The sequence below is a fragment of the Amphiprion ocellaris genome, chromosome 5 (assembly GCF_022539595.1).
Source record: "Amphiprion ocellaris isolate individual 3 ecotype Okinawa chromosome 5, ASM2253959v1, whole genome shotgun sequence".
NCBI classification, from domain to species: domain Eukaryota; kingdom Metazoa; phylum Chordata; class Actinopteri; family Pomacentridae; genus Amphiprion; species Amphiprion ocellaris.
In genome coordinates, this window is record NC_072770.1 from 29549015 (window position 1) to 29570239 (window position 21225).

Sequence of the window (21225 nt, forward strand, 5' to 3'; positions counted from 1 at the left end):
CAGATATACATCCCTTTTGATAAAAGTGTCTGCTAAATTAAATTGTAGAGATATTCTCAAACAAATGACACACAAAATTGGCATTCTGAAGTCATTTTCCTTTAAATAGAAAAATGGCCAGACCTGCATTTATCACATCTTCAGCTCTATAAAATTAGAATCAGGGGTTCCTGATTAGTCAGTGATTAGAACTTCTTAAGGAAGTGAAAACAGAAATCTTTCTTGTCTTGTTGAAACCTCTGACATCTGGGGTCTTATGTCCTTCATCGTTGGGGGATGTCGTATCACCATACAAAGACCTAAACAGCTTGAAAGGCCTGCAGAACAAAATCAAACAAAAATCAGTCATGCAAGATACTTTCAAAAAGCACTCAAAACTATTTGGAATAAATAATTCCAATGTAAGAAAAATCACATAAAAGCGACAACAATTGCAAATGATGGCTGTTTTTTCCTTTAGGAATGTCCACACCAGCCAATTAAAAACCCAACAGCAGACCATTCGATGCAAAAAGAAGTCTCTAAAGAATTTTAGCACAAGATTTGCAGGTAACTGTTGGTGTCACAGTGCATACATCTGCAACCAAGAAACACAAATTTGACATGGGAAGTTTGTAATGTAAAAGCTTTTACTGTCCAATTGGGGCCTTTTGGAATAATGTGTTCTGAACAGACAAAAACAGTAGACATGTCTGGTCCACATCATAGTTTTTCAGGAGAATACTGACTATGAAGCGTGGTGGGAAAGTTATGGTCTTCGGTTGTTTTACTGCCGCAAGGACTGGGCAGCTTGCAGTCTTTGATTCAATTATGAATTTAGTATTATATTAAAGAGTGCTTGAAGATAATATGAAGAAATCTGTCTGAAAGTTGAAGCTGAAATAGAATTGGACCCTTCAACAGCATAATCATCCTAAGCAGACAAACAAATCCACCGAGGAATCGCTCAAAAAGAAAAAATGGGGTTTAGGAAAGTCAATGATTTGTTGTGGAGGGATTTGAGATGGGGAGCATATGCAAATCAATCCTCAGATCATATTTTAGGACTAAAGAAATTTTGCATTGAAGCATTGAAAAAAACAAAAGGATGTCAGACAATGGTGGACAGTCGAAATGCCAACAAGAGATTCTTTCTGCTAAAGGAGCTCCATAGGCCAGGGTACTCTTAGGTTTTCCACAGAAGACAATTACATCCATTGACATTTTTGGTCAATAAATTGAATTGTTCCTTGTGGTTGTGTTCACGTACATCACCTTCATCTGCTGGCACTGTATCAAAGAGGATCCAATGTTTACAGAAATTGAAAATTCTGGTAGAAAACCGAGAAGCAACACAATTGCCACTGAAATGAGCAAAAATCTTTGCATTTCTATTCTTCAGCCAACAACTTGAAATGATTTTTTTTTTTTTAATTGGGGGAAACTGGCTTGTTGTGAAAAGACATGTGGTGCAACTAAACCCTTTATATCTATAGTTGCAACATTGATGGAGCATTTCCTAAGAGAAAGTCAGCATGGCTCAGTGTGTCACACTGCCCTGCTTTTCCCCATTCTGTGTGCTTCGCTGTAGCAGTCTGCTGACAAGAACTGTCAAATAATTTCCTGCATCTTCTCAAGTGCAACTGTGTGCTACATATCTGATCCTACAGCCTCCCAAAATGTGTTTTTTGTCTCAGAGGAATGTAAACTGACATACAGGCCCGGGATAATTCCGCTTGCTAAAAGATTGCATTTTGATCTGTGTTGGGAGATTCCCATCTGCCTTTGCACCAAATTCTCAGGAAATCTGTGGGCAACTGTCAGCCTGTGACAACTGTAAAGCTGGGAGAGAGCCCAGGAGAAATCTGCAGCAGAACCCTTCAGTTCTCACCAGGCAATCTCCACTCCAACTCCTAATTTCCTGAGCAAATGTTACTCACCACTACTTGGCCTTGGAGTGTGCCTGATAAAACGCTGGGGTGGGTTTGAGAATAATGTGAAAAAGCTGCATCTAACTAGGCCACGGAAACTTTAACACCATCCACTTACAGGCCTTTACAGGAGGAATGATCATCATATGGTCCACCAAGAACAGATTAGCTTCCTTCAGGAGGCTAATAAAGATCCTTCTTTGTGTAAATACAACATTTACAGTCGTCTTTACAGCATAATTATTCAGCATTCTGCTTAATGTGCACAATGTCATGTTTAAATTTAATAAAAGATGACTTTACACAGAGTAGCTTGTTTATTATTTAACCGTTACCAACCAGAATATGATAAATGTTTAATTAAATAAGGCATATGTCTTAAGGAGTTTTCATACAGGGCAGCATTAGATCACACACACCTCTCAAATAAACTAATGAATCAAGTGTACATTTGGGCGTAAAGTGCGGCAGAATCTAAACCATGCACATTTGTTTTTGACAAATCCTAAATTTTGTGTTGCATTTTGCAGCATGTCAGACCTAGCTCAGATTATGACTTGAGTCTCTTATATTTGCCAACCTGGTCAGGATTAATGGCAAAAATGTTGAGTTTTACCCCAGTTTCTGAGTAAAGCATATGTTTTAATGCACAGCTGTAATGCGTGTGAGCATTTTTTGTCTGTGACAATAACAACAAGATAGTTAATAGAAGCAAAGTGCTACTAGTTGTGGTGAGTGATGTTGTATGAGATATTCGATTAGCCTATAGCAGAGGCAGTTTGTTTAACGTCATTTGGTTCCCAGTGCACCACACCCCACTTTTTATGAAACAGACTGTTTAGGGTCATTAACATAATAACAGCATTATTCCTGAGAGCCTGCCTCTGTTGACTAGAACTGTGCTGGTTGCTTCTCCTTTGGGAGATGTAGAGATTAAGACAATGTAAGCTTGATTCAGACTTGAAATGGAACGCAATAAACAGTGAAAGCGTAACGTCCCACCGGACAGTTTTAAGCAGTTTGTTCAGAGTGTGCTTCATTTATTACATAAACAAATCTGCTGAACATGGAGAATCTAACTGTACCTGGGTGTACAGTATGGATTTAACTGAGATGGACTTCCTCAGCTGATAGAAAGCGGTTTGGAAATTCACTTAAGCTTCAGCATTTTCGTATATTACAGTCAATTTCCTTCATTGAAACATTCGAATGATAAGGTGTTCCTGTCATTTTACTTTCATAGTGTAGGGTTCATATTTTGCAATTTCTATCAGGTTTTCACATTAGTTGAACTTTTAAAGGCTACTTTAGAGAATTGTGTATATATACAATAAAGATACATAACAAAGACAATATATGTGTGGCTTTATATGTTTGTGTAGCTATATTTAAAACCCACATACCTGTACATCAACCATCTGCTCTGAATGACACAATAGAAATAATTTATGTGCATTATAATTTCAGTGTTTGCAGAAGGAATTCAAGCTTCACATGAGCTGCACTGGTCTGTTTGTGAAGAGCACACAGGATATTAGCTATGAGCTAGCGGCAACTTTAGACTGATGTACGTGTGAATAAACCTGAAATTACTATTTTAATGCCCTTTAGGTGAAGTTATGTGATATGTTTTTTGACAGCTGTCTTACCAGCAAAATAAGGTGGCTGTTCAGTTTGACTAGGCTGTTTAACCAGTGCTAATTTCAGCCGACAATAGTTCTGTCACCAAAATATCAAGTCTCAAGTTGGACATTCCTAAAATGTAATTTTTGGGGGTTGATAAAACTATTGTTTTTTTTCTCTTTATTAACGTTAAATGCAGATAAATATTCAATGTTTTGCTGTGTTGATTTTTATGCTAATTAACAATACTTGACATGAAAAGTGCATGTTGACACATTAGTTTGGGCTTGTTAATCTGTTAGTTTTTCATTTTAGGTAGCAAGTCATAGACTTACTTCACCTCAGTGTCAAAATCTGCACTTCTCAGCAGCAGGTGGAAGGCGCTGCAGGTTTCTGTGATAAGCTTTGATTATACTCCAGTGCAGATGTGCAAACAGACAGTGGCACACACCCACATATGCCTAGTTAAGTGAGACAATGCATAAACACTGACATTCCTCGGGTTTATTCTTATTATAGATTCTTTGGACACAATTTAGTTTAAAAGTTCAAAGAAAATAACTTTTTTTGTTTTGTGATCAAACATTTCACATAAAAAAGTATTCTATATTTTGTTTTGTATTATTGTGACATGCAGGTACCTATTGTTCAGAAAATACCACTAGTTAACTTCTGTATTATTAATTTATTTGTGAAAGTTTGCGCTCACAGATGGGACTGTTCGTGACAGTGCTATGTACATTGAAGGGAGAATTCAAGACCATAAAAAATAATAAAAATATCTAAAGAAGACAACACAGAGATAGATATTCTGATTAAAGCTCAGAAATTGATAAATAATAAAACTTTGTCTAATTAATACCGAGGTCTTCACAAACAGAAAGGTACATTTAAGCAACAAAGGAATTGAAATATAAAATGAACAGGAGGATTGGTGTTCTATGGGGGCAACAAAAGATTCAGCAAAAAATTTTAAAGAAATAGAAAGAATATGGTGGAAAAATTTGACTTTTAAATGTTTGGGTTTTTTTCACCCTATATTAAAAGTAAAAAACTCCAATCACAACAACAATGTTGTAGACAGTTTGGACCATGGATGCTATTCACAAATTCTAATATTTTGGGATAATGTATGCCAACATTGAGGAAAATACAGGGATATGAAATCGCTAAAGTTATCAGAGGATTTGGTGACATAAAAGAGAAAGATTTTTGAAAAAAAAAAAATCTAGATTTCAACATAATTTCCAAAAAATTATTAGTATTTTATGTTATTATTAAATGCAAATGTAATATATGCATGTATATATAAATATATGAATATATAATGAATATATTAAAAAATCAATCAATGAATAGGTTTCTATATTTCAATTTTTTTTTTTTTTTTTTTTTAAGTATGAGTGTTATATTGGTGCAATGGCTAACTCTGTTGCCTCACAGCTGGAAGGTCCTGGATTGGAACCAGCCAGACTTCAGCTCCCAAGACCCAACAGAGGATAAAGCAAAGTATAGAATAATATTTTATTAATATCCACCTTTCACCTTTTACGTAAGCTGAAATAAATGTATAGTTTTATTGATATAAAATATTTTTATGCCATTAAAATTTGAGGCAAATCAATGACGGTCACACAGAAGCTGTTCTAAAAATGTGATGATTTTAGATGGAAGGACATTAATAACAAATTACTGATCTACACCCTTACCTGTAGCTAGTCAAACTTGGCAGATTTCTCAGAGCAGATCTCTGAAGAGAGAGAAAGCAGTCACCAGTCTTCTGATGTATTTGTTGAGTCTTCTTGTTGTCACTGACACTCACTGGGTTTCTGTATCGCCACGCTTCCCACTCGTTAATGCTGGAAAATGCAATTATCATGGAAAGAAATTCCTTGTGGAGCTGCATAAAGTCCCTCTCGATTGTAGCAGCAACTTCCCAGGGAGACACAAGGCCCAGATCGTTGCCTCTGGCATGGATGACCAAATGTCAGGGGGACTCTGTTTGGACAGCTTGGCATAAAATCAGGAAAGGATGCCGCTCCATTGCATGCCTCCCTTGTAAAATCACTCATCTTTGGCATTAGGTCCGAGATTCTCCCCAAAATCCTCATATATACACTTGTTCAATGTAACTGAACTCAATGATCCATACCTTTGTCGGCGTCTCAGTTACTTCCTTGTCTTTTCCTCGATTTGGGTTGATGTCTGAGTGTTTGAGCCGGATCACAGTGGAAGAGAAAACTTCCCTGTTGGGCCTCTTTAGCAGAGTTCTCACCTCAGAGATCTTCCTCTTTCTCTTCGCACTGTGTTTCTTTTTCTTATCTATTCCTGCACTGTCTTTATACTTTTTCTTTGGAGCTGCTGTAACGGTGAACTTTCCCCACTGTGGGATCAATAAAGTTTATCCTTATCCTAATCCTTTCGTGGGAAACCGCTGTCGTCGGAGATCTCTGAAATGCCAACTGAAATTTCATTGTAATGCCTTTAAGCAAAGTTCTTTCTTTGCAGATCCTCCTCCTCTTTCTTGGAGGATTCTTTGAGAATTTAGCAAAGAATTGGTCATCTTCCTTTTCAATAGTGACTGCATGGTGGACATCTGAATTTTTGATTGTGCTTGGACACCTCAACTTTGTAGGGTGGATTGGGGTAGATGTCTGAATTTTGGTGAGTTGCACCTTAAAACTCCATGAATATCGACGTGTTGTCCAAAAACATACAAATGTAGGCCGACAATGTCCAATATTATATTTATTGTGTTAGAATATTAATATATTAATAATATATCCATCACAGGTGGCATTTTACAGTATAATTTGTCTTTTTATTTGTGATATTTTCACACCCTTGTGTAAAGTACTGGATCCCTTCCAGTTCTTTGGGCTGTTAATTAATAGGTATGTTAGCATTGGGGTGATTAGGTTGTCAAATTCGCCAAAAGTGTGCTGTGATGGCAGAATTTCATGGATCTTTTGAGCTTATGTTTGTGCTTCACATACAATGCATTACTGAAAATAAGTACGATAAAAAAGTAAGACGCAATACAAGTCTGTCCTTTTGTTGTGGCCATTTTGAGCCAGGTCATAAACACAGCAGAAACTACTTTTCTTACCAGATCAGAGCAGTTATTAGAAGGAGAGCCAGACTTTGGAGAATAATGATGACCAACAGCTAAAGTCAGCAGTTACTCTCATAACAAACCTTGTCTCTTTGTTTTTCTGAAGCTAATCACACACGCTTGAAATATCTACACGGTCCGAAATCCACGTTTCAAGAAGACAAACCAAAAGGAACCCCGAACTTATGTTTTCTTCACATTGCTGGAAAATAATGTGGATCCAAAAGTCTTGTAACAACGAGTGAACAGTTTGGCTCGAACATTTTCTTCACCCACTAAGGAGTCGCCATCTTGAACTTCTGACAAACGAAAATCACTGAAGATGTTGGTGACATCAGACTATGTCATCAACCAATACGCTGCTAGCAGCACTGAAGAGAACGATCCCTCAATGGGATCTGACTCCAGGGTTTGTAGTGAACACCTTCTGGAGGAAAACTGGAAGGTGGTGGAGCAAGCTAGCTGTTCACAGCCCAGTAGACTAAAACCTGACGTTGTCCCATCAGTGTTCCGCTACAACGTTGATTTACTGACCATCCAGCATACTCTGAAAACAGCAGTACACCAGCATCAGTCCGCTGTAGGGAAACGCAGCTCAGCGGCAAACTAAAAAGAATTATATTCACTGTTTGATAAAAACATCCTCACCGACAGCTATCAAGTTCAAACCTCTGAGTGTCTCTTATTGAACACGTTTCACTCTGTACACCTGTTGTTGACCAGCTTACACTTCTCATTGCATATTTGCCCCATCAGAGTCATCTGATGGGAGCTTGGATAAACAATAAAACATCCAATATGACTGTCATGAATAAAAAAAAAAAAAAAAAACTACAATCATTCGAAACACCTCGTCATCAAAGTATTCTAATCTCATGTCATTTCATACCATACATGATTCTCCGCCATCACTCAGACGAACCTTTAAAAAATATTTCGTACTTTGACTTGCCGTGAATCCAGACTCCACATTTTAGATAATCCTCAGGTACTTCCATTTCCATAATATTCCTCATGTTTCTTCTAAGGCTGCCAAAATGAACGTGATAGTGTGGATTAAGCCATCATCATGTTTAATGATTTTTTTAAAATAACGCAATTAACGCATCTGCAGCGCAGAATGACTCAAAATCCCTGAAACGTCTCTGGTAACGCATTTCAGGCTGTTTGTCCAAGGAGACTTGCCGTCGCGCATGCCGTCGCGCATGCGCAAATGGGCAGTTGATTCGGTAGTGGTAGAACCAAGCAACTGGAAGACGGTAAACAGTAGGGCCGAAGTGATTTATTGGCCGGCCGATTGAATCGGTAGATTATAGCCCTTTTCAAAAATAGTTATCATCGGCCGGAGTTTTACCGATTAAGCTTTTTATTCTTAACTTCTCTTGAGTCAGTAGATGCTGTTAAGTTTTGGAGTCGCACAGAATGACGTCTTTGCACAGTTTAAGCTACAGCCAGGCAACATTACAGGAGTGGGCTGAGCCGACAGGTAAGTTTAAAACCACGCTGTGAAATTAACAGTGACTCAACATGTCTCCCGTTTCAGTTAAGAGAAAAAGTTAAAATGATTAACATCATGATGTCACTCTTAGTTTTACTTTGTCAGAAAATACTAGAATACAGTGACCCAGGCTGTAACAGTAAGTCACTGTGTTGTTATGGAAGGACATTAGTGTCGGGCTATTTGTCATCATTATATATTTAAAATGCAACTCTGTCAAAGATGACACGTGTTGACATCTGAGAAAGGCGTCTGGTTTTTATTTTGGTTTATATGAGTCCTGACTTCATGGCAATGAAAATAATGGAGTAGAGAAAATGTGATTTAACAGTAAAGGGCATCAGAGGGCTGCAGAAATAATGTTTTGCCAGTAACTTCACTCATTATGTTACTTAAATACAGCATATATGTATGTATGTATGTATGTATGTGTGTGTCTATATATATATATATATATATATATATATATATATATATATATATATATATATATAAAATTCGACTTTGTACGTAATGTCGATTTGTTTTAATGAAAATCGATTTTCTCATCAACATCCGCCACCAACGCCTTCCTTCTGGGCTCCCGTAGTTCAGAGTGCGCGCCCCCTCCCCCCCGCGCTTGATACACAAACAACATGGCGGCGAGCGGTGCAGCTCTAAAGGCGCGTGTCCACTAGATGCTATTTTCCCGCACGGCAACGCACCGCATCTGAAAATCGCACGGACGGCGGTCACTAGCGGACCACAACATGGTCACATGACAGCACTGAGCCACAGCGGGCCGCTACGTGGTGACGTCACCGAGCGTTCAGCTGGACAGTCCTGCAGATGAGTCGGATAAACACAGCGGCTCGGCCGCAAATTTTCCCTTTTATTTCAAAAACACGTCAGTGAAAAGTATTTCTGAAAGCATTTGAGGCGAGAAATCATCTGTGCAGCAGCTGAATCTGTCCTCGTTATAGGTCACCGACGTCTAGTTTAGAAGTTTGAGGACAGTTTCATGATGCGTGGAATCTCCGCATGCAGCATCCAATTTGCATAAAGTAGAAGTCCAGTCTACTTTATGCAAATGAGCTGCAGCCCTCTCTGGGTAAACACACCGGATCGCAGCGGGAAACGCACCGCAACCGGACCAGCATGCCACATGCAGCGCATTTCCAGCTGCAATCCGGAGCGTTTACCTGGAGAGGGCTGTAGCTCATTTGCATAAAGTAGACTGGACTCCGGCGTGAGGAGATTAGGTAGGGGGAAAAAAAAAAATCGGATAAATCGTGAATCAGGATTTTTTGTGAAAAAATCGGAGATTTTTTTTGAGGCCATATCGCCCAGCCCTAATATATATATATATATATATATATATATATATATATATATATATATATATATATATATATATATATATATATATATATATATATATATTAGTGGTGGGACGTGATAATAAAAAATTTAATCTAATTAATTACAGGCTTTGTAATTAATCGCAATAATTGCAGTTTTGTCAAATAGCAACATTTGACACAATAAGGGAAGTTTTTCAGTTCAAATAAAACTGTGGTTGATAGTTGAATCAATAAATAGACATATGTTTATAATTTAAAATTTATTTTAAAAAAAGAAAATGGGACATATAGAAAAAAGTGATTTTGATGACTTAAAGCCTGAATTTAGTTGTTTTTTTCCACTGTATGGCACATAAAATCAGCATAAGTAGTTCAAGGAGCTTCAGAAAGTCGAAAATCCAGAGATTCATTCTGTTTTCATCTTTTCTGGGTCTGATAAATGGTGTAATTTTGATGATTCTTTTTATAGGAATATCGATTTTTATGTAATTTTTTTATAAACAAAAAGTTTATAATTAAGTTATTAAAAGAGATATTTTTGTGGTTTAGGTTATTCCTCCTCCAAGGAGGCAGAGCCTCGACGGAGTAAAAACTTAACCACAAAAATTTCATTTCTATTTATATGCATTTTTCATCTGTCTGCTACATTCACAGATTACTGCAAATCTAAGTGCAATTATAGTGATTTTATTCAACATTTTAAGACTTTCTAGAAAAGTGGTCTATTATGGGATGGCTACACCGTTAGCCGTTAGCATGACTCGTAGCTAACGTTAGGTCTGGTGCTTACAGCAACATGTTTTACATTGAGGTGATACCGTCGGCTTGAAATGACGCAGTGATCAGAAACTCTTTGTTGTACAATTTGCACACAACCAGGCTTTTATCCAAGCTGTCATCGGGAAGATTTTTAAAAGAAAACTTTCTGTCCTACAAGCTCAATCTGGTCTTCCTTCACTGTTTACCAGTGCCTGACTTCACTCAGTGCTTCCTGTGCTTCTTCTTCATGGCTACAAACAGACTTTAGGTTCATTACCGCCACCTACTGGGCTGGAGTGTTCATCAGCGTTACCGGTGTGCCAGAAATGAGGGAACTGAGGAGGGTGCAATTAATTGCGTTATTAATTTCAATGCGTTATTTTTGCTGTAATTAATTAATCGAAATGAACGCGTTAAAGTCCCAGCCCTTTTATTTTTATATATATATATATAATATATATATATATATATATATATATATATATTATATATATATATATATATATATATATATATATATATATATATATATATATATATTAAGCTCACTTTTCCATAAAACGTACAAAAAACGTAAAGTCAATCAGGTAATTAAAGTTACTATTGCACAGATTCCACATTGTATTGTAACTGAAGTCAACACAGTGAAGCATTTCTGAACTGTATTGAACGTATTCCTGTGGAGATGGAAATTGACAGACCTGTTGAGAGCACTGTAAACCCACTGGTGGATGCATTTGAACCACTACTACCATGACTAAAATCCCAAGACTTAACTCAGGGGAAGCCTCAGCTCCCACTAAGACATGAGTCATGGGTCTCAGCTGGTCAGCACCTGGGAGAGGAGCATCTCCAGGGAGATCCAGACACTATGTCTGCAGGGCTTCTCCAAAGGCAGCAGTAAGGGTCCTTCCTTCACGCTAAAAGCTCCAACATCCACATCTAGAAACAGAAGCTTCCCATTTACAGCAGCCAGAAGTCCTTGAGAGTTACTGCAAGAATTAGCTAATGTTTGGTTTTCACACATTAAGGCTTAAGAAATGCCTACCACCAACTATATTTCAAGGACATGCTGTACTTTGCAATAATACCAAGAAATACACTTCAGTATGTGCATCAACTTTAACCAAATGAAGCCAGTGTTGGTTTGAGTTTTTAATGCCTACTTGAGGACATTGAAAGTTTTTACTTGAATTTAACTACAACGGTATTACTTTATTTAGCTATTGAACTGAAGTTGGTAGTTAACATTGGTGGTCAACACAAACTTGCATTTGGCTTCTGATTGATTTTAATGTTAGAACCAGTCAGTGGCATCTCCAAGATGGTGCCACAACCAGCCCTGAAATCTCACTGGATCTCACTACCCAGGATCTGATCTGCCAAATTTATTCACTGAGAATCTAATGTCCAAATTTAAGTGCATGCAACTCTTGTGTCTGAGTGCAAGTGAAAGCAGCGTTAGATGACTGTAAACAATGAGTCTGTAAACATCACATAGCACAAAAGACAGTTTGTGACTGAGGCTGACAGATATGTGTGAGCATGCCTCAAAACATGAACCGGAATTGAAGTTTAGTTTCTTGTTTGTAGGAGTCTTTCCCCTTAGTTCATTAAATAAATACCCACAATTTCAAACAGCAGCAGGACCCAGATGAGGATCTATGAAGGGGAAGGAGGTGTGTGCATTTACACAACACAACTGTAACTTCATTAAACACTTGGAATTATAAACAATCTCCAACATGGATATAGGATTGATCAAGATCAGAAATGGTCATATTTTATTTACAGTCTGATTTTTATCAGAAGTCAGTTTTTTAAGTCATATTTTTCGTTGTATCTAATTTGTGTTATTAGGGAGATTTTTCTGTCTCATAATGCTGCATATTTGCAGCATTGACAAATTGTGTTCTTTGATGCGTATGCATTTTCTTCTACCATAAGTTGCTGCTGTTAGATAAATCATCATCACTATGGACAGAATTTTTTAATTATAGAAATCATAAACAATGGATGTTTCGACTATGGGTGAACTTTTCCCCCTCAGATACTCAGCAGTATCTGGTCTCCTGGGCTATTCTGAATGTGGTCACCCTCATAATTAAAATATTACCTGTGTTAGTCTGTGCACTTAAGATATTTGACTGCACAATAAGAAAACCAAGGCATGTGGTTTCTGTGATGCTGTTGCAGCATTTGTTGCAGAATTGCTGAAACTCTGTATTGGTAGTTTTCTGTGCCACCCCGAGATTTTAATTTGGCCACCCCATTGAAAAATGCCTGAAGGTACCACTGCAGGTATTTTGGTCAGTAAAAAGTCAACTTCCCCCTCTTGTTGACAAGAGCCATCCTTCTCTGTCCACTAAAGTGTATCCTTATTTCTCCTAAAGTGAGATTTGTGAATTTTCTCAAGAATAAACTGTGATCATATCCACAGAAGGGCAGTGCCGAGTGCAAAAGTGCAAAGTCACAGAAAGCCTTTCAGAATAATACCCAGGAGCCCCATGTGCAAATCTGTGATTGATATGAGGTGCAATAAAATCATCTACAGACCAGTGAGCACTTCCTGTTCTATGAACAGAACTGACTGCTGTGGCCTTCAGTCTCTCTGTCATGCGGAAACCATGAATTAGTGCATGACTGCCCTCTGCTGTTCCTGTTGACACAAAGCAACCATCTAAAACCCAATAATTAATGCTGTTCTTTCTTTTAACTGCATCATTTACTACATTTTACAAGCATTTCATTTTTATTTTTGTATTTAGTTCACACCTTTAAGATGTGATTTACCGATATTTCACTAATTCACTTACAAAACAGCACTTTGAATTAGTGTATCATAACTGACAAAACAAAGCCGAAACTGTGACAGATCTTATCTCTATTTCCAAATTAGTCAAATCACTCCTTAGTTTTAGTGTGTCATCAGGCACTTGCCCGTCACTGTTCGTAAGTCACAGAGATAAAAATAGACATTTCACAATGCTTTAGGGGAATTGGATGTTGTCATAGAAAACAAACCGTGAAAAGTAGTCAGTGTCACACATTACATATGTGTTTTCTGACATCACTTCTTTCAATGAAACCTGACTGACTGATGATGTCATGTCTGTGAAATTTTTTGGCATGTGGCTTTCCCATGCACATATGAAGCAAAAAAGAGAAATCATGATCAGGCTTGTTTGACATAATTCTGTCAAGTGTAACTTCCTGTGAACAGGGCGCTAAATAGTGGTGACAGATAGCAATCTTTTAAAGTAGCTAACGTTTATGTGACTTACTGGGGACATGGCGGTTTTGTGGTGTCTGACACTGTCTGTAACAGTGTTGCGTAACACTTTTGTCACCAGCCACACCTTTCCGCGCCCCCTAGCAAGTGGTAGTTACAGCTGAGCCGGGCTCAGAGCTATAAGTGAGTTGCCAGCAGCTATGGAGTAAATTATCTACAGGACAGCTCAACAGAAACATGCTGTGGACTATATTTCTACTTCTTAAAGGACTGCTTATACTAATTCTCATTTACTGCTCTCGCACAAGGTAAATAACATTTTGATTTTTGCAGATATAAAATTGATACCAAAGGCTGTTTTCATAGGTTGTATGTGTCTGAAGTTTTGTAAAATACTGCGCTAGAGCATTTTTCAAGTGTTAACATTTAGGAAAACTTTACAGTTGTTATTTTCTGAAGATAAGAATCTTTAACCTCAATCAAAGGCAATAGAAAATAGTATTAGATTTATTCAAATTAAATCAGTTGTTTAAATTATAAACTGAATGACCTGATAGCCAAGTAATTACATACTACATGGGTGCAATTGCTCTGGGCAGTGAGTCCCAGGTTCAGTTCCTGACTAGCTGGATCTTTATTTCATGTCACTCCTCCTGCTCTCTCCCTTATCTGTCTGTTTTCACTTTCTAATAAAGGTGAAAAATGCTTCCTGCCCCCCCCAAAAAGCAATCCTAAATAAGCTTGTATCAATGATGAAATTAAATACAGAAAACTTTAGCATTTAGTGTTATTTTTAAACAACATAACACATAGAAACTCAAAATGATTTTGCTGATTTATACTGTGGCCTACATGCCTTTGTGGTTTTGTAACCAGAAAAATGAAGCTCTTTTGACTTCATGTAAATGCCAAACCTGTTGGGTGAGATTCATGAATGTGTGAAATGTAGATAAGCAAAACTCTGTCACAATGTTGCAAATTAGATGCATTTCCTTGTATCTGACAGACAAAAAAATGAGCCTCCTCTGGACAAAGGTTTCCTTCCATGGCTTGGACATGCTCTGGAGTTTGGAAAAGATGCTGCAAAGTTTTTGGGCCGGATGAAAGAAAAACATGGAGATATATTCACAGTAAGTTCTAAAAATGACTGCAAACATTTGATTCTCAATTTGAGAGTGGGTTTTTTTGCATCAAAAAACAAGAAGTCTGAAATGACTAATCAGGAGCTAAAAGGCACAAGAACAAAGTGCGTGTGCATGACTGCATCACTTTTAAAAGAACATTAACGTGCGAGGTGGCTTTAAGTTAATTAGTCTGTCATAATACTTTTAATCTGAAATTAGCTCTGTGGAGGCCACCACATGATGTTCTTTTTCCAGTGTTGCTTAATCCACAAAAGGAGGCATTTTTGGGTAGAAAAACTCTAATAAGAGCCATTTCAAAGTAGTGCCTGTTTGAACAACTGAAATGATGTCTTCACAGGTCCGTGTTGCTGGTCATTATGTGACAGTGCTATTAGACCCGAACTCCTTTGATAATGTGCTGAATGACACAGTCTGCTTCGACTTCTCCCACATCAAAACCCAGCTTTTGAAAAGGATCTTCAGACTGCAGCTGCCAAATGTCAAACCTACGTCAGAGAGAAAATGGATAAAAAAGTAATGAATGCATCTTTAGTCCACAGACTTTATGGTTCACTAACTGATATATTTTAAATAAGTGTTGCAAATCTTAATATCAGCATTACGTTGCTTTCCTCAGGCATTTTCAAGGTCTCAGTCTCTTCAAGTTCAGCAGTTGTATGAATACTCACCTTCAGAACCTGCTCCTCAGTAACCACAAAGGCTGTGGCCCTTCAGAGTGGAGACAGGATGGACTCTTTAGCCTCTGTTACAGCCTTCTTTTCAGGTAACTTGCAGCATTTTAATCTAGAAAAATGCTCTAAATAAAAAGATAAAGCCAAGAGTTTTTAAATGTAATGTTGTTTTCAGGGCTGGCTATCTTACATTGTTTGAGAGGAGAGACAATACTGCAGAAGTCTATAAAGAGTTCCGCAAGTTTGATGATCTTCTCACCAAACTGGCTCGCTGCTCACTCAAAAGAGGTAAGCTGTACAGTAGTAAATGAAACTGAAATTTGTTTGGCTTTCAGGAGCCAATCTAGCGTTACATCTATACAGCACAGTCGAGTAAGTGTGAATTTATGCCAACAGAGGAAATGAAAGCAGCCAACTCATCCCGGGAGCGACTGTGGGAGCTGCTGTCTCCAGGCTGCCTCAGCGGAGGGTCGCAGGAAAACTCCTGGCAGCAGAGCTACCATCGCTTCCTGCAGGAGGAGGGAATAGATGCAGAAATGCAGAAAAGAGCCGCGCTGTTGCAGCTGTGGACCACACAGGTGAGAGCTGTTTTATTGTCTGTCTCTCTCCCACACAATACACAAACCACAAACACACACACACACACACACACACACACACACACACACACACACACACACACACACACACACACATACCAGGCCTTGAGGTGATACCAAGACATACAAGCTTTCCACGCCCTGGCTGAATGCTTGAATTCCTCTCCATGGTGCTCAGAGCTGCCAACAATGCATTAGTGAGACAGAGTGGATTCCTCACTGCTAAGTTACTCAGAGTGACCTGCCTCAACCTGTAGCTCAGAGGGAATATTTGCCAATTTTGGTCATGTGAATCAGTCTCCACGTCAGCTTATCTTGCTTGAAATTTAGTAATTACACGTGTAAACAGTGTGCAGGAAAACTGAGCTGAGTTGCTTCCTCTTTTTTCATGCGTCACACAGTATTAAGCACTCATACCTGGAAGTTGTACTCATCTTTTCTCTGCTTGCTACAGTGCAACTCCTCACAGTGTTGTGTAACCTGTGTGCATGGATACAGAGGTTGTTTAAATACAAGAATTAATCTCTCTTGGATACTCTGTCCAGTGCAAAATTCCCTCTTAGGTTAATCGGTAACCCTGTTATTGTCCATGAAGTCTTGTTCAAATCTAATTTATTTAGTTTAGGATGACTATGGTAAAAGAGGTTGACTTTATTAGCAATATTGACACAGGTGTCAATTCAATACAGAATTGTTGTCCAGTCCATGCAAGTTCAGAGCAGTATGGTAGCATTACTTCTTGCTTCCAGGTGGGGGAGATAGCAAGCTGTCTTTGTGTCTGCTCTTTATCTATGCTACATTTCATCTGTAATAGTTCTAGTCCTTTGCTAACCTGACGGTCTCCCTTCAACAAGGGGTGTTTATCCTTTAACATCCATGCATAGCATTTAAGTAAGAACAAACCTCTGTCAGACCACCCACTGCAGGCTCTTATAGCCGCTCTGCTTGTTTAGGAAAAGACCGCCAGTCCTCAAGCATCTTTGTGCATTTTTTTCTTGTCTGCCCGGATATTGGAGCATACAGTCTTAGTCTTGGTTGGAAACTGGAGCACCACTGCAGAGAATAGACGGATTAGATGTGAGACTAGTCAGAGGTGCCAGAGTGAATGTGGCTTCTGGAAGGATTGGCGTATTTCAGAGCAAAGTGTAATGCTAGGATTTCACTCAAGCCACCTATAACATCATCACGAGTCCTGCACAAGCTGGAGGTTGCTGCCCTCTTTCCATTTACAAGCAATCAATGTTATTGACTGAAACATATATATGGGCTGAAATGAATTTATTAGTTATTTACCCTTTAGGCGAGATAAGGATGTAATGTGTTGTTGTGTCTCATCCTCACACGTTTTTTAAACTAAAAAAAATCCCTGATTACATCAAGAGTTAGACAAGTTTGATGCCACAGTCAAATTGAAATATATAGTTGGAGCCTTCCTTAAATTTCAAAGCTTTTCCTTTAAGAATCCCCACGCTGTTGGCGTAAACACACTCATTTCATCATCTGAGGTGACAGATCCGGTGATCTGAAGATTTAAGAGGGCAGAAAGACAATGTGACGCACCTTTTACTTGCTTTTGGGCATTTGCCCCAGCTGTCAATGTAGAGCTGACCTGATGTGCAGACAAACAGCTCCCCTAACCCATAACAATTACTGTCTGACAGGCTCAGGTGTCTCTCCCTGAGATGCTGGCAGCATTGTCTTCAAAGCGTGCACTGATTTACTAGCCTCTCTTCATGCCAGTCACATTCGGACAGCAGCAGTGCAGAGAAATGACAGGAAATATTAATTTGAAATGTTCTACATTGTAAATAAATATTCTGAAGTATTGTTTTTATGTGCTTTTGGTGTCCACATGTACAAAATGTGCATTCAGTTATGTGCAGTTTTTCCTGCTTGAAACTTACATAAAGGTTTGTGTGTGTGCTGTGTTGGATGCTTTTCCTTTCAGTGCAATGCTGGACCTGCTGCCTTTTGGCTCCTTGGCTTCCTGCTCACTCACCCCGAGGCCATGGAGGCTGTTAAGTCAGAGATCAGAGGCCTTTCCGCTCTCCAGGATACTTCCCTACAGCATCCCCTTATCAGCTTGCTGGAAGCACACAGCACACCTGTGTTTGGTACGTAACAGCTGCCAGCAGCCTTTTTCTGTTATTCACTCAAGCTGCTCCACTTTGTGGTTCAGTCAGATGGAAACAAAGACTCGTCGGACTTGTTGGAAATAAGTTTGTGTACCGAAAACGGTGACCGGGACAAGTTTGACCTTTGAATCTATTAAATGATGATTGCTTTTCTTCACATATTCATATCTGTGTAAATGTTTGTGCCTCTCTAAATTACGCCAGAGGGCACCGCTGATTTAACTCACGATGACACCCCTCTGACATCATCTGCTCTGCTGTCCTTTCCATTCTGCAGATAGCGTTCTGAGTGAGACCCTACGACTCACCGCTGCGGTAATGATCAACAGGGAGGTGGTGCAGGACAAGATCCTGCGGCTAGCCAACGGACAGGAGTACCACCTCAGACGAGGGGACAGAGTATGCCTGTTCCCCTTCCTCAGCCCTCAGATGGACCCACAGATACACCAAGAACCACAGGTAGTTAGTATGTGTGCACTAAGACATGAGAGCATTAACAGCACAAACAGGAAAATACAGCCGTGTATGAGACATTCTAAGCATATAACACTTTGTAGGATATGAAGACCAGGAATGGGTGCCGAAACTCGATATTAAACATACCCCAGGGTTAAATTATTAAAGACCAGAGGATCGATGAGCTTTGACATTATTAATTCTGCTCGGTACTGGAGGAATTAAGAAATAGATTTGCTATTTGTTATTGCTGCATAAACATTATCTTACACAGTTTATTCCGCCAGCTCTGCTTCTAACGTATTTGTGAACCATTTTTGCTATTCCCAATCCAGACGACGTGTTTCTCTGCGAGCCTGTGTGCTACGGGAGGCAGCAACTCTCACAGACACACAAACCCTGCTCTTAGTGATGATGGCAAAGAGAGCTAAGCATTTAAAAGCGTGGCTACACTTCACTAGAGTCAGTGCCACAGATGCAACAAATCTGAATATGATAGTGGAAATGAGTCTTGTCAAACAGTGAAAGTTCATCACATACAGATAGAGAAATGTCATGTAGGGGAGCAGCTTGGGGTTAGCTAAATTATACAAACACGGGTTAAGGATTAAAAATGAGTATTAGCCAGCTGATTGTTAGTTTAGAGATTGTATTCATCAATTCAATCTGAGAGGGTCAAAATTTGACTTGAAGTGTACTTAGACCAGCAGGGGGATTTAGTGATTTAAGGGACGCAAGCAAACTCTGACTTGCTTTACTTTCTCTAACGGAATGTTGTTATTGGAAGTGGTAGAAGAAGTACCCAAAACTGTTTTCTTAAGTAAAACTATGAACACCACACAGTAAAATACTCTCAAAGTTTATTCTGTTCTAAATATATTTAGTTTTTTCTCTTCCTGACACTAAGCAATATTGGTAAAAGAAGTAGTATTGGTAAAATCCAAATGATATACACATCCATTATACCAAATTTGACTGCTGCAATGGTAAAAGACTTTCTACTCTTGTGGACCTCCATAGTGCGATTTTAAAGTCATTTTATAGGATCAAATTTGATCTATAGCAGCCAGTATTAAGAACAGTGATTTCAATCCCTGACAGAATGTATCCTTTGGAATAAGCTTGCGAATGTCCACAAATTAATGGTGAATAAAGAACATATTTAATTTGTCTTCAGTGGTTAGAGGTAATAATCAAACATTTATTTGACAGAAGATATGGAGGATGACACATACAATATAATCAAACTTGTATGATATTGTAATGCATGCACCCAACTTACGTTTTGTTCTTGTTCTTCCTCGACAGATTTTCAAGTATGATCGCTTCCTAAATGAAGATATGACAGTGAAGGATAAATTCTACAAGGATGGGAAAATGCTCAAGTATGGCACTATGCCTTGGGGTGCAGGGAGGAACAGCTGTGTTGGAAAAGAGTTTGCTGTTACAACCATTAAACAGTGAGTGGAACAATCCCGTTTTTTTTTTTTTCTTGGATCGTTCCATGATATATCTTAATTTTAAAAATTATGCATTCATCATCAAAGACTTTCCTGCAAATTCATTCCGATTACCAGATCAGAACAGCAAAAATCCATCTTTACTTAATATTCCCCCTTTTATCATTTCAGTCCCGCTTTCATGTTCTCTGTCATTATTAGCAGCCAGCTGTAATGCAGTAATTGCCTTTACTCTGTGGTGAGCTGTATGGACAAGGCTAGAGGACAGTCAGTAGGGAAAGCGTGTCTATGTCAGACATCATCTCCAGTTACAGAGGCTAAAGGTCAGTCAGTGTAATCCACAACATGCAAAAGAAAAGGGCAACTGGTTAATGCTGACATGTAGCTTTTGGAAATCTGTTATTTTTGCTGCTTTTTGTAAATTTTATTTTGTATCTGATTCGTTGATGTATTTGGTGTTTCTGTCACATAATTTCTGTCATTTGAAACCTGCATGTGCTGCTACTAACACTGCCTGATAAGTCATGCTGATTGGTGAGTGGTTTGTCGCTGCTCTAAACACTGAAACTCCTTGTGTCTCTAGATTTGTGTTCCTGTTACTGACACATCTTGATCTGGAGATGTGCAACCCTGAGGCTAAACTAACATCAGTTAATCCCAGTCGCTACGGCTTTGGGATGCTGCAGCCAGACGGAGATCTGCAGGTCCGATACAGACTGAAGAGGACGCAGCATGAAATGTGACTTGATGAATACAAACAGTGATTGATAAACCTTTTTGTTAAATGTACTGAATGTAATGTTGCACTATTTATTCCATGTCATATTTAATCCGTCCATTTATTAATCATATTTAACTTTGTTGTGTGTAAAATAATATTTTTAATAAAAAGGGAAAAAACAAGTCAAATGGATATTTCTTGTTTTCTATATACTACAAGTTACCTCCATACAGTGAAGCAGGAGGCATCGTGTGTTCAGCAGTTACATTTTTTTAATGAAGCATACTTGCTCATGCATAGATCATGAATTTTTCAATCAGGGAGATGCTTACATGTAAAAAAATGTGAATCCTAAGTTACATCCTCAAGCTCCTGGAAAGCCTCTGATTGTGTCTTTGATGACTTCTATTGACAGAATAGGTGCAGTTCAACTAAATTTGTTGGATTGTTGGCAGACTTGTTTCTTCAGTACAGTCCATCGGTTCTTGATGGGGGTTATGTTGGACTTGAGGGAGACCAGGGTAAAACCATAATTCTATTATTTTCCACTGTTGATGA

General features: G+C 38.6%; 2 protein-coding genes and 1 long non-coding RNA gene across 3 annotated transcripts in view; 2 read left to right on the forward strand and 1 right to left on the reverse strand.

Annotated features, from left to right (window-relative positions):
• Positions 1 to 21225, reverse strand: part of LOC129348952 (uncharacterized) — a 74258-nt gene that overhangs the window by 871 nt on the left and 52162 nt on the right. The window lies entirely within an intron of this gene.
• kcnb1 (potassium voltage-gated channel, Shab-related subfamily, member 1) overlaps positions 7890 to 21225 on the forward strand; it is a 49120-nt gene continuing 35784 nt past the window's right edge. The window contains exon 1 of the mRNA XM_055010721.1: positions 7890 to 8134. The gene's annotated coding sequence lies outside the window, so the exon portion shown is untranslated. The remainder of the gene's footprint in view (positions 8135 to 21225) is intronic.
• Positions 12288 to 20855, forward strand: ptgis (prostaglandin I2 (prostacyclin) synthase). The gene is made up of 10 exons (XM_023280327.3): positions 12288 to 13788; positions 14487 to 14610; positions 14963 to 15138; positions 15242 to 15388; positions 15472 to 15584; positions 15693 to 15874; positions 17844 to 18009; positions 18308 to 18489; positions 19795 to 19946; positions 20530 to 20855. The coding sequence occupies exons 1-10, from the start codon at positions 13718 to 13720 to the stop codon at positions 20687 to 20689; spliced, it is 1473 nt and encodes a 490-aa protein (XP_023136095.2). The 5' UTR covers positions 12288 to 13717; the 3' UTR covers positions 20690 to 20855.